General features: G+C 51.0%; 2 protein-coding genes across 2 annotated transcripts; one reads left to right on the top strand and one right to left on the bottom strand.

The window, feature by feature from the left end:
* Window positions 1-698: 698 nt before the first annotated feature.
* On the bottom strand, window positions 699-7,317 carry Asppvi_003026 (glutamate synthase (NADH); the record flags this gene model as incomplete). The annotated part of the gene is made up of 4 exons (XM_043298998.1): window positions 699-849; window positions 923-6,935; window positions 7,011-7,051; window positions 7,142-7,317. 4 exons carry the CDS (start codon window positions 7,315-7,317, stop codon window positions 699-701), a joined length of 6,381 nt encoding a protein of 2,126 aa, XP_043154933.1.
* Window positions 7,318-13,109: 5,792 nt separating this feature from the next.
* Window positions 13,110-14,310, top strand: Asppvi_003025 (uncharacterized protein; the record flags this gene model as incomplete). Its single annotated transcript, XM_043298997.1, has 2 exons — window positions 13,110-13,142; window positions 13,207-14,310. 2 exons carry the CDS (start codon window positions 13,110-13,112, stop codon window positions 14,308-14,310), a joined length of 1,137 nt encoding a protein of 378 aa, XP_043154932.1.
* Between the last annotated feature and the right edge of the window lie 189 nt (window positions 14,311-14,499).

Raw genomic sequence — 14,499 nt, 5'->3', positions numbered from 1 at the left:
ATAGTCTTCTCCTGGCGTCAACGATGGCTTGGCGATGGGGAAGGTAAGCTCTTACCTCCACTAAAGGCTCTCAAAAAGCAGAATAGACCCGACGAGTTTCAACTCTTTTCTCGGACCCCAATGGTCGAGGAGCATTATCAGCAATCAAGAACGTCCTGGATGGAATGAAACTGCAGGCGGATGAGGTACGCTTTTACATTCCTGCCAGCAAATTTTCACTAAGACCCGAGGTCAATCCTCCATTTTGTCGGACAGAAATTACTCTATTTACTTGTTTTCGGGAGGGTTCCCTTTGAAAAACCAAAACGCACAAAAAAATATAGAATGAGATTCGGATTGATGAAAGAAAAGGATATCTACATAAAACGTAAGACACAGAACTTGCGGGAATCGTAAAAGCTCCGGCGACACCTTGAATGTTCACCATAAGATCCTGTAAAATGACGCTGCAACCAAAAGCAAACTCGCCTTTCTCCGAATAATCAGAAAGTGAGGAGAGCGAAATGAAAAGGGTCAGTGAGCCTCCCTCTTGGCGCATCCCTGTAATCGTGATGCGCCTAACACGGTAGATACAATTGACCACCCTGTAATTGATTTGGGATGATCAACGAACTTTTCAACAACAAAAGAAAGATATCTTAAATCATTATCATCAAGGAAATACTGTCACAGTCCCAGAGATAGCAAGGTCACATCGGCTAGGCGACAACAGTAGTGGTCTCGCTTGTCTTTGGGACCATGTCAATGGCTGACCGGCGTACGATACCACCAGTCACAGGAAGCTGAGAGCTGGTGCCCATCAGGAAGCTGTCAACTTCACGAGCACATTGACGGCCTTCGTTGATACCCCTAGAAGACAGTGTTAGTTACGATCCGTTGGCTTACCCAGCCTTGAGTCAATTTGGTATTGGTGTAGACTTACCAGACGATGAGCGACTGTCCTCGGCGGCAGTCACCAGCAGCAAAGACGCCGGACACACTGGTGGAATAATGAGCTGGAGGCGTCTTGACGTTCTTACGGGCATCGCGCTCAATTTCATCGCCCAGAAGGCGGTCTTCAGGGCCGAGGAAACCCATAGAAAGGAGAACAAGGTCCGCAGGGAAGAACTGTTCGCTACCCTCAATGGTCTTCATATCCCAACCGCCAGAGGCGCTCTTGGTCCATTCGACGCGGACAGTGTTGATACCCTTGACGTGACCGTTACCGTCGTCGACAAATTCAGTAGACATGACACAGTACTCGCGAGGATCCTTGCCCATGTGGGTCTTGACCTCGGAGTGGCCGTAGTCGACACGGTAAATACGGGGCCACTGGGGCCATGGGTTGTCACGGGCACGCTCTGGTGGGGGCTGAGGCAGCAACTCGAAGTTAACAACAGACTTGGCACCATGGCGAACAGAGGTACCAATGCAGTCGTTACCAGTGTCACCACCACCAATGACAACAACGTGCTTGTCCTTGGCAGAGATATACTCGCCGTCAGAGAGACCCGAGTCGAGAAGAGACTTGGTGTTGCGGTGCAGGAACTGCATGGCAAAATGTACACCATCCAGCTCACGGCCAGGGACCTTCAGATCGCGGGCAACAGTGGCACCAGTGGCGATGATGACAGCGTCATTGCTCTGGCGCAGCGAGTTCAGGGACACCTCGCTGTCAGGGCCAACGGCAGTGTTAGTGACGAACTTGACACCCTCGGCGGCCATGAGATCGACGCGGCGTTGGACGATCTTCTTATCAAGCTTCATGTTGGGGATACCGTACATCAGCAGACCGCCAATACGGTCAGCACGCTCGTAGACAGTGACGCTGTGTCCGGCACGGTTCAGCTGGTCTGCAGCGGCGAGACCAGCGGGCCCGGACCCAATAACAGCAACTGTCTTGCCGGTGCGCGTCTTAGGGGGCCGAGGGACCATCCAGCCCATCTCAAAGCCACGGTCGATGATGGCACATTCGATAGACTTAATACCCACAGGGTCTTCATTGATGCCCAGCACACAGGCGCCTTCGCAAGGGGCAGGGCAGACACGACCAGTGAATTCCGGGAAGTTGTTGGTCATGAGCAAACGGTTGAGAGCATCCTGCCATTGATTTTGGAACACCAATTCGTTCCATTTGGGAATGATATTAGAGATGGGGCAACCAGTGTCGGACTGACAAAATGGGACGCCACAGTCCATGCAGCGGGCGGCCTGGTACTTCAACTCATCCTCATTGAGACGGCTTGACAGCTCGCCCCAGTCACGGGTACGAGTAGCCGGGTTGCGGTATTTCTCGCTGCGCCGGCTGTACTTCATGAAACCCCTCGTCTTGTCAAGAATCAAAGCGGACCTCTTCTTCTCAGTCTTTGAGTCGCTCACACTGTCTTCAATGTCCAGCATCTCGGCCTTCTTCTCCTCTCCTTCCGTCTTGGGCTTGGCCTTCTCGGCAGGAGTGCTGGGAAGCTGGGGAATAGTGAATTCGGCCTTCTTAGCGGCAGCGGCCTTGGCAGCTTCCTCCTCCAGAATGCGTTTGTAGTCAGTAGGCAACACCTTGACAAAGTGGGGAAGAGCACGGGTGAAGTCCAGAAGGATACGAGCGGCCAGTTCTGAGCCAGTGTAGTGGTGGTGGTCCTCGATTAAACCGCGGACAAAGGCGATCTCAGCAGGGTCTTCGAGGCCCGAAACCTCAACCATCTCCATATTGACCTTGGAGAGGAAATCCTGGTTCATATCCAAGACATAGGCGATACCACCAGACATACCAGCAGCGAAGTTACGACCGGTCGAGCCAAGAATGAGCACACGACCACCGGTCATGTACTCGCAACCGTGGTCACCAACACCTTCAACAACAGCAGTAGCACCGGAGTTACGAACAGCAAAACGTTCAGCGGCCACACCACGGAAGTAACAGGTACCCCGGGTAGCACCGTAGAGACAGGTGTTACCGATAATTATGTTCTCCTCTGCCTTGTAGGCAGCGCCGCGAGGGGGATACACAATGAGACGACCGCCAGAAAGACCCTTGCCCACATAATCGTTGGCGTCACCCTCAAGTTCGAGAGTAATACCAGGAGCAAGGAAAGCACCAAAGGACTGACCAGCAGAGCCCTTGATGTTGGCGTGGATGGTGTCTTGAGGAAGGCCGGCTCCACCATAGCGGCGACTGACCTGGTAAGACAGAGTAGCGCCCAGGGCACGGTCAGTATTGACAATGTCACACTCAATTCTGCAAGGCAAACCCTTCTCCAGCGCCAGTTCGGACTCCGCGATCAGCTTGTTGTCAAGGCGGACGTGCAGACGGTGGTCTTGCTTGCGGACATTGTAAGTAGCCACGCCAGGACGGAGAGAGTGAGCGGGAGTCAGGATGAGGGAGAGGTCAATTCTCTCCTGCTTAGCGGTTCGAATGTCCTCCCTGACCTTGAGCAACTCAGCACGTCCAACCATCTCGTTGACCGTCCGAATGCCCAGCCTGGCCATGATAGCACGCATCTCATTAGCGACATAGTAGAAGAAGTTGATCACGTGCTCAGGTGTGCCCTTGAACTTTTGGCGGAGTTCGGGATCCTGAGTTGCAATACCAACAGGACAAGTATTCAGATGACATTTCCGCATCATGATGCAACCAAGAGCGATCAGGGGAGTGGTGGCGAAACCGAATTCTTCAGCACCCAGCAGACAGGCGATGGCGATATCACGGCCGGTGCGAAGTTGACCGTCAGTCTGAACCACAACACGACCACGCAGATCGTTGAGCACCAGAGTCTGATGGGTCTCAGCGAGACCCAGTTCCCATGGAAGACCGGCGTACTTAATACCAGTCCAGCGAGAAGCACCAGTACCACCGTCGTGACCAGAAATCAGAATATGATCGGCCTTGGCCTTGGCGACACCCGAGGCTACGATACCGACACCAACCTCAGACACCAGTTTCACGGAAACGCGGGACCGAGGATTGGAACACTTGAGATCATAGATAAGCTGCTTCAGGTCCTCAATTGAGTAAATGTCGTGGTGAGGTGGAGGTGAGATAAGACCGACACCAGGAGTGGAGTAACGAGTGTGGGCAATGGGGCCGACGACCTTGTGGCCGGGCAGCTCACCACCTTCTCCAGGCTTGGCGCCCTGGGCCATCTTGATTTGCAGCTCGTCAGCATCAGCAAGGTAGTGGGAGGTCACACCGAAACGGCCGGAAGCAATTTGCTTGATGGCAGACCGCATGGTGTCACCATTCTCCAGTCGTCTGCTACGCTCAGGGTCTTCACCACCTTCACCCGTGTTGGATTTACCGCCAAGACGGTTCATGGCAATGGCCAGTGTGGAGTGAGATTCCATGGAGATGGATCCGTACGACATGGCACCTGTCACAAAACGACGGACAATTTCAGTCCAAGGCTCAACCTGGTCGATAGGAATGGGGCTCCGTTGCTCGAAGTCGAACTCGAGCATACCACGCAGAGTGCAGTTCTTGATCTGCTCATGTGCGGCCTTCGCGTAAGCCTCGTAAGACTTGTCGTTCTTGGTACGGACAGCATCTTGGACATTGGCGATACTGACGGGGTCGTTGATGTGCGCCTCACCTCCGTCACGCCAGTGGTACTCGCCCGATTCAGGAAGTCCGGGAATTTCAATGATGGAACGAGATGGGTATCCGCGTTCATGGAAAGCATATGCATCCTGAGCGATCAGCTCAAAAGTCAATCCACGGATACGGCTCGCAGTTCCAGCGAAACATCGGTCAATGACGCTGTCGTCAATACCGAGAGCCTCGAAAATTTGAGCACCCTTGTATGATTGCAGTGTAGAAATACCCATCTTGCTCATGACTTTCAGGATACCTCCGTCGCAAGAAGCCTTGTAGTTCTCAATGACCTTCTCATCGGAAAGTTGCTTGCGAATCAACTTCTCCCGGTTCATCTTGAGAATACACTCCATGGCTAGGTAGGGATTGACGGCGTCAGCACCATAACCAACCAGGACACACATGTGGTGGACTTCACGAGCCTCCGCAGTTTCGACGACGAGAGCCGCAAGCGATCTCCACTTATTGCGGACCATGTGATGGTGCACGAGACCAGTAGCGAGCAATGCGGACACAGGAACACGATCCGCGGAGGTTGCCCGGTCAGAGAGGACAATGATCTTGTCACCATTCTGGATTGCATCGGTGGTAGCATCGCAAATGGCATCGAGTGCCTCGAGGTAACCAGGAACACCCTTCTTCTTCTCGAAAGTGATGTCGATGATCTTCACCGTCCAGTCATTGTAGACCTGGCTGATGTTTTTGATGGCATTAAACTCGGGGATGCTTAAGATGGGGGAGGGAAGACGCAGACGGTTGCACTGTGAGGCATCCATCTCCAACAGATTGCCCTGAGGACCGACATAGCACTCGAGAGACATGACAACGGCCTCCCGAATAGGATCAATGGGAGGATTAGTGACTTGAGCAAAGAGCTGGCGGAAGTATTCGTAAAGAAGGCGAGGCTGCTGCGCCATGCAGGCCAATGGCGCATCATTGCCCATTGAACCGAGCGCTTCCTTCGAATCCGCAGCCATAGGCCCGAGAAGCAAACTGACCTGCTCGAAAGAATAACCAAAGGCCTTGAGCCGAGGGTCATTTTGAACAGTGGTGTCGTCGAGTGTGTAGCTAAGATCAACACTCTGTTCGAGCAACTTCCGATTGATGTCAGGGAGTTTCAAAAGTTCCTTGTCGAGCCATGCGGCAAAATCTTGACGGTGGGCGACAGTGTGCTTCAGTTCAGCATCATCGATAATACGACCGGCCACAGTATCAACCAGAAGCATCTTTCCAGGCTGTAGACGACCCTTTTGAACGACTCTTTCCGGGTCAATATCCACGGCACCGACTTCCGAGGCACAGATAATACGGTCATCATCGGTCACATAGAAACGGCAAGGACGCAGACCGTTGCGGTCCAAGTTCGCACCACAGTAACGCCCATCAGAGAAAGTGAAGAGCGCAGGTCCATCCCAAGGCTCCATCTGACAAGCCGCCCACTCATAGAAGGCAGCTTTGGCAGGGTCCATGGCCGGGTTATCCTGCCATGCCTCGGGAATCATGATCATGACCGCCTCGGGCAGAGAAAGAACACCGTTGATCATCAGCAACTCCAGGACATTATCGAAGGCAGCCGAGTCAGAGCCACCGTCTTCAACGATCGGGTACAGAGAATCCAGCTCGTCACCGAAAATATCAGACCTAAGAAGGCCTTCTCTAGCTCTCATCCAGTTCTTGTTTCCGCGCAAGGTGTTGATTTCACCGTTGTGGGCTGCCCATCGCAGAGGCTGTGCACGGTCCCAAGACGGGAATGTGTTGGTAGAGAATCGGGAGTGGACAAGAGCAAAGTGTGCTTCGTAATCAACATTGACGAGGTCATGGTAGTACTGGTACACCTGAACAGGGGCCAATTGACCCTTGTAGACAATGTTCCTGTTGCTGAGGGAGCACAGATAGAACCAATTAGCGAGACCAATGACGTGAGTGGCTCGTTTCCGAAGAACATAGAGCTGGCGCTCGAAATTCCTCTCGTCGAACGACTCAGGATCGGTGTTTTCTGGCTTGTTTCCCTCACCATATGCGGACTTCAAGACCACAAATGGCTGCATGATGATCGGCTCTCTGGAAAGAGCAGCAGGACCCAAGATGGTTGAGTCGCGAGGGACCTCACGCCATCCTAACACCCGCAGACCGAGAGATTCTGCAATTTCCTCGAGCTTGGCGGTAGACTCCTTAAGAGACTCCTGATCGGGCTTGAAAAACAAGTTACCGACGGCATACTGGCCCAGCGGAGGAAGGTCAACGCCAACTTCTCGGGCGAAGTTCTTAACGAAAAACTTGTGCGGAATACTGGTCATGACACCGGCACCATCACCGTCCCGTGCATCAGAGCCAACGGCTCCTCGATGCGTCATGTTGCAAAGCAGATTGCGGGCTGTCAATGAAGAAAGAGGTCAGCGAGCTGTTACTCGATCGTGCTCACTGGCTATTACCAAAGGAGAGATCCTACCATCGCTGACAATTTTGTGGCTTGCTTTGCCCTTGATGTGACTAGATAACCGCAGAAGCCAAGTTAGTCAATGCTAGTTCCGGACCATCTCTGGCCACTAGATTACATCCGTTAGGAGATGTGCAACATACGCAGCGAATCCTACACCGCAAGCGTCCTTCTCATATTCGGGGTCATAGAGACCCTGCCTCTCGGGCAAGGTGTTAGCCCAGCCATAGCCACGCTTTGGCTGGTACTCCGAATATTCGTTCGGTTTCTGCTCTTCAACTATATTTTGGCCATAGATTTCCTGCAAGTTAAGACCCATTCTTCCGCCGGCGACCGACAGAGAATGGAATTACAGGGTTGGGAAGGCTGTCGCTGCACTGGGTGGACGTCGCAGACAAGACCGGGGCGGGGCGGCCGTCGAGTAGCTGTATAGAAAGAAAGATGCGTCTAGACTGTCGTCACAGGTATTCGGGGTCAAAAACGCGGGTTCTATGAGAGATTAGGGAAGTCTAGATGGTGTTTGACCCAGCGTCCAACTTCGAAAGTGATGGGAAGAGGAGAGCAAAGAAGGAAGAAAGAAAGGAGGAAAGGAAGATCAGAAAATAAATGAGGGGAGGGGGAGGAGGATTTGGGGGGGTTATGAAATAGCCAGAGGCAGTGGAGCGGGACGCCCAAGCCTGCAGGGCAATTCTGTGGTGAGTAACGAACGATACACTGATACCGTACGGGAGGGAGAGGTCCGGGGAATCCACCACGAGACTCCGATGGGCAAATTGTACGGATGTAAATGGGACTCTCCTGGTAAGTTGGTACCTATAGGCTATATTATTTCGTATGCTGCTGCTTAGTAGTGACAAATTGGAACAACGCAGGTACTATTAGGTGAGTGCTAGGTACCTACCAAGTAAGGAGGACTATCAATGTCTGTAGAAGGTAAATTTGCTTCTGGGGAACTGGGATATGTCAAGAAGGACTTCCACCGTGGCGAAATGCAGTTTGTCATCATTTACTAGCTGGTATCTACTTTATCGGTAGGATGCAAGGCACTGTATCCAGTATCTTAGTGTACTCCCTTACTCTGTACAGTAGGATGACAGGCGACATGGATAAACAGAGCAAGTCTATAGTACGATGTGTGCATATTCCCAGTGACAAGAGAACCCAAAGACTGCATTTTTTTTCTGTGAAGACTGATGCCACTTAGTTCTCGCCGGAAAAAGGCAGCTTTGCTATTCCTTCGCGCCCGTTCAATCCCGCTTCGGGTGAGACGGTGTTTCTTCTAGCCTACGGAGTGCTCCGTACACAATTCCCAGAGCAGGAGAGGAGCATTCTCGGCACTTGCCACATTGATCAGAAGGGGTTTTACAAATACGAACTTTGAGGAAGATCATTGATTCTATAATCCTTGCCAAATATAAGGTCTGGACATATGGAGTACATCATATCCCATTAATTTGAAGATGGAGGGGGGTTCCAGCATGAGCAGTACGTTAGTAGGTTGTTGTAACAGGAGAAAGATAAGACATCGCCCACCAATCAGAAAAGAGGCTTTTCAACCTTGGACCTAAAAAGATTAGGTTTTCACTACGTCAAGATCCAAACCCAGTGGGGCACATGGGCCTTAGCTTCTGACTGTAGATTATTCTTAAAAAATAAAAGCAAAAGAAGACGGCGCTAGCGCATGAGTTTGGTTCAATTGATTTACCACCCGAGCCGAGATACAATACGCCGTTTCATTTGGAACGGTATCCATCCATGGCTATGATCCATTCAGGATGGACATATTCATAAACAGCTGGAGTTCTTCAACATTAACTCGATGATTGGATTTTTGCCTCGGAACGCTCATCTGGATGTGGCTGGCCCCGCTTTGTTGGAGTAATATTCTCCTCAAGCCCGTCCATCGGTCCTGAAAGCCATATGAATAGAGAGGTACTTGTGTATAAATCTCATGCCACCTCAGTCATTGGCGCGTACTGTAGTCTGCCTGGTGACAGTCTGGTTGTCATCGCTTCCGATTGACTTCTTCGGACTGACAAGAAGACGGCATCTGTCGCGCATCTGCTATGTGGAGGCAAGGTGACAAGATCTGAAACGATTCCATGGCACGATTTCCATATCAATCGCTTTAATACTGGAGAGCCTATACGGAGAAGGCAATTGATGATGGTAACTCGCACTGCAGTAGACCCAATTTGGGTATGGTTGATTCGTCCACGTATAGTCAATTGTATGCACTATGCAAAGGGGCAATTGCTAATCGAGTCTTCGACAGGCTTCTGCCCTTTCCCAAAGAGATCCCGGCTCTGAGATGCTCGCAAACTTGCAGTCTTAATATTATTAGACTTAGCAGCAGAATGGCCGCATGGCCGGTAACCAACTGGGTGGGTGTGCTATGTGGGGCAGTACAAGGATTTAGTTGCATAGGTTGTCCTCTGGTTAAGGATTACAATTATCTACCCTGAGTGTCTATACACGAACTTACCGCTAGGCAGGCAGAAGGGACGTTCACAAGTTTTGATCGAGCGCTCATTGGGACCTTTGTAGGCACCAGCAGAAAGAATGGAAAGAGAGAGAGAGAGAGAAAAAGAAAAATTAATTTAGCAGGATGCATGACACTGCAAGCCAGCTAAAGGCGCACCCGAAGGATTCTGGTGGAAGCCACCGGCCGACAACGGCGTGCACTGAGCGACAGATGGCCTTGAAATCCAGCCTTTGCTCAGGACTGTATGCCGACTCCGTGCTGGCGCTATCAATGCTGAACGCTGACCAGTGGCTAGATCTTGTCCACATGTGCAGTAACCCGTCACACTCACACTAGGTTACATTACAGCCAGCATGGAGTACCCCACGCTGAACATTAACGAAAATTGATCATATTGTACGGACTAGATTTTCCTCAGTAAATAGGGGTTTAGTTTTCAAAGGCAGAATGGTGCGGTGTAAACATTTGATACTAAGTTACCTCCTTAAACTTGAGTGTACAAGCTTATACTTGCCTTACTGACGATGTATTATTACAATAAGTTGCATGATCCGAATTGCTGAGCAAAGCCGGGTAAATTACTGGCACGGAGCAGTTACCGTTGGTCCGTTGCCCTCCATTAGAGCCTTGGAGTCGGATGTCCGCCCAGAATCAGCCTGTAAAGCACAACTTCCGACAACGGCCAAGCTAGCGCCTTACCTCTTCCGTCCTGGATTCTTCCCTTGCGTCCTCTCCTCCCCTTCCTCCGGCCTCCCCAAATTAATTCCTTGCTGTCCTTAGGCAAGAACCCCGATGTCGGGACCTCCGAGCGGTAATCAAATTGCTTTCAGATTGGCTTGTTGAAATTATGCCATCTCATTCTTTGAGGTCATCAAATGATCGAGCAGCTTATCGCGCTTCAATGTAAATAGTAATAATCTGCTCCGTACATTATTGATTCGGCTCCGATCCCCGTTTTCCTCTCTTACGATGTACGAAAGATCACTTGCCAGTACCAGTGCTCTTGACAGTTTTGTCCATATTCAATCAGTTCAGACCTACCTTCGTTACTCCGTAATCCATAATAATCAATTATTCCATGCCTGTTAAGTAGTGGCCCATGGCTATGTGGGATTGTGGACTATGGACTCCAGAATCCAGAGATACACACCTGGGGAAAACCCACACTTACCCCCTCCCTCGGTTCCCTCCCCTCCTCCTCCCCTTGATGGTGTATGACCCCGACCAATAGGCGTCGTGGAATTAACCAGCACCCCGGAATACGAGCGGTACGCAACTGGGTGCACTAATGCATGCATCGCAACCCTGCTAATTTTCCATATGATTGAGTTTCGGACTTGCCAGCGTGGGCTTGTCAATCCCGACTCAGAAACGCGCGATAAGAGCTTAATTGAAGAAATGTGATGATAATAATAATACATAAATCAATTGATTTCCAATCTCCCTGAGGGTCCGCAGCGTCCACTACACCACGAAACGACTACCTTCAGGCATCTACTCCGTACCTAGCCTACCTGGGTAGGTACGAGCCTACGCAACGTATTCAACATATGTGTCTTTTCGCCCATCGGTTACCAATAGTCTCCAAGGAAACTCGATGACTGACCTTTTTCGACTCGTCGATCTTTGCGAACAAGGCAATAGCCAAGGTGAAGGGCTATGATTCATTCAATTATGGGTTGTAATCGACTCTCCGTCGATCATCTCACTCATGCTGTCGTCTTTATGCTGTGACAGACAAATAAATTGCAGGACCCTTCGGCCGATTGAAGGACTTCTACAGGATACTTCCCCTTTTCAGATGGAACCACTTGAATCATGCCTACCCTCATGACGAGGAATACACGACCACGGCAAGGATGAACGAATCACATCGGCTACAATGATGGCTTCCGGAAGCAGACGAAGTCTACTCGGACTCAAAAAAATAATGTGACTCACAGCTGTCGACTCATTAAGGGATTCACTAAACAATGCAGCCTGGGAAATTATTAATGGGCCTGGCAGGACCAGACAGGCCAATTAGCGGCAGTCTCATGATGCTGTAGTAGGTATCTTCAGCATGTGAGCTGTCCTCTGTTTTCCCATCTATCTGGTCTCTCCCATCGTTCTCTCGGGTAAGATACGATACAGCAGATTACTCTAAACATCATGTGACCCAGCGGAGTGCCAATGCTGCTTTCTTCCGGAAAATCCCGAGGTTTCCTGACCAGTCTTGTCCGCTTTTGGTTCACCGGAATTGATGGTATTGATGGAGCGGAAGACTGCAACTGCTCGGGAATTTGCGGAAAGCCTGTTGTAACCCCCGAAATCGGACTCTCGCCAGGCTCCGAGGCACTGTACGGGAACGACTCCAAAGTCCAAAGACCGCTAGCGAGGGAGAGGGCGGTATAGACATGTTATGGGCTGCATGGATGGTCGCCAGCACTAAATTCCGTTACCAGCTGTTTCGAATTGAAACGCGGTTTCGAATCTCGCCGCAAGATACCTCTCCAGATACGGTCATTTCCAGTTCATAGCTCGCGGTTACATCTATGACCCTTTCTCATCTATGATCCTTTTCAGCGCTGCAATGCAATATTACAGCCAATTTGCCGCTCCGAAGCAAGACGCCATTGCTCGTCTTTCTGAAAAATTCGTGTGACAGAGGAATTGGGCTTCATGGCATGATCTCTTGCCCAAAGACAGCACAGATTGATCTAAGGATGCTTACCACTGATCTGATGGTTCTTGTCTGCTAAAGCATTGCAACTGATTGTTTCCAGACACCTTGCAGTGATACAATGCAGTCTCAGAATCGCGCTATGTACAGATACTTCCTCCATTATGGACTGGGCTAGGTTGCTTGAGAGTTGCAGAGGTTGCCGATAGTTTGTTAGGAGCTACTACTGACGTGATCTCACAGACAGGGTCTTGAGTGGCTTCTTTGTCTACGATATGACCCTTTTGTCCAAAGGGCTAGGATATACTGCATTCAGGAGTGGATGGTCGACGAGACTCCAATGCAACGTGAATACCTTAAAGGGTTGCGTAGTACATATATCTAGATTCTATAGTAGTTAAATCGAGCATGTTAATGATATTGATGCCAATCTTCCATCTTGACATAAGACCCTTGATTTCGTGTATGATATCATCATATGTGCTATGAAGCTTCCGAAATTTTGCTGCTATTAATATATGCTGGGCGTCGTAGCCGGGTCTGATAAATGAGACAGACTCTATTCAAAGATGTAACTTTTTCATTCTCTCTCCTCGTCTTCGACTCTCAATGGTTGCTGTAGGCAAGCAGTGGATGGTTGGATTGTTTTGGCTTTGGAGATACGAAGAACGATTCCCCGCGCGATAGTGGAGCTTCATTGTTTTCTATTTTTCATTTTCTTCTCCGCACTTGCTCTTCATCATTTGAACACGTCATAAGCACACTCTATACACAAGTCCAATCAACCGCGGCTGGCGTGTAATGACTGTTGATCCGAAAGAAACATTGCCTTGAACCATCGATATTCTTGCAAGGAAGCGGAGGTCCTGTGTGCTGGAGCTGACCATCCCTGGAGCACCGAGGTTTTCCACGACAGAAGCTTCATTCAGGAGAGGGGGGGAAGAAGGCCAAATATACGAAAATAATGCTGTCTCTTCCCTTGATTACGCCACGCGACGTACGCTAATTCCTAACTGCACTGGAAACCCCGTCGTACAAAGAACTGACATCCATTCAAACAGTCGCATGAACTCTGGTTCGGCTCTTCTCAATTCCACCGCAACTCATATCAACACCTTCAGTCGCCCGGGGAGGCGCCACCGCACGGCCACCCTCGTCGCAATGGACAGCATGCCCCGAATGGACGAGCAGCAGCTACCACCGGCAACAGCCTGTCGTCGTTGCAGCTCGAGGAGCGCGCTCTCCGGGCCCGCAAAAACAATATCGCTTCGTTCGGATACTCGTGGATCAAGCCGGCGGGATGCTCCAAGACCATGCTGGGTATGAAGGAGGAGGAGGCCGAGCGGGAGGAGGCTCTGGCGGCCGCTGCGGCTGAGATGGCTGCTGCGGCTGCGGCTGCTGCTGATCCCGGCTTGGACGAGTTTGGGAATCCGATGCATGATCAGGCAGATGATACGGGCATGGAGCGGGATTTGGATGACGATATTCCCGATGCGGATGCGGACGGGCTCGTCGAGGAAGGCGAGGAGGGACTGGAAGAGGACGAAGACGTGGATGAGGAGGGATACATGGAGCGGGATCTTGATGATGACATTCCTGAAGCGTTCGCCGATGACGACGACGATGATGATGATGATGAAGTCGAGGAGGATGTGGAGGAAACTGTCAACTTTGACAACCAAGCCGACCTGGACGACGAAATCCCCAGCGCAGCAGATGATTACGAAGGCGAAGACATGAGCGACGTAGTCGAAGATGGCGACGAAGAAGCATTCGGGATGGAGCGTGATCTGGACGACGAGGTTCCCGAGGCCGCGGAGGATGGATCGGAACAGGAAGAAGAATGGCAGCACACCGACACCGATGCCGAGTTTGACGACGAAGATGACCAGAGCTTCTCGCAGGACCAATTTGCTGCACAGGGTCTTCGAGCCAGCATATCCAGCAACCGTGGCCTGCCACCGCCATCCGCCCGTTCCAGCCGGGAAACGCCAGCGCAGACACGATTTCTACAACGCTGGAGCGGTGGCGGCGACGCGTTCGACTCTAGTGGCATGATGTTCGACGACGGTGATCTTCGTGCGTCGTTGGCAAGCCAAGCAAGCCGCCAAAGTGGGTTTGGACGATTTCCAAGGCGGCGTAGTGGAAGGGATAGTCTTGAATGACTCTAACCTTCCGGATAATGGGCAGCTACGGTTGCCAGGTACTAAGTATGCATAGTTACTCTTTTAGATTATCGGGAATTCCGGCGCTTGGCTTAAAGGTCTGGGTTCATCAAAGGGACGGAGTTGGTACAGGGTATTCATTGGACGCGCACTTGATTCTGCATGATATAGAAGCGAAGAGAAGACATA

The sequence above is a fragment of the Aspergillus pseudoviridinutans genome (assembly GCF_018340605.1).
Source record: "Aspergillus pseudoviridinutans IFM 55266 DNA, scaffold_2, whole genome shotgun sequence".
NCBI lineage: Eukaryota > Fungi > Ascomycota > Eurotiomycetes > Eurotiales > Aspergillaceae > Aspergillus > Aspergillus pseudoviridinutans.
The sequence above is the reverse complement of the archived record's forward strand: the minus strand, read 5'-3'. Positions and strand labels throughout refer to the sequence as shown.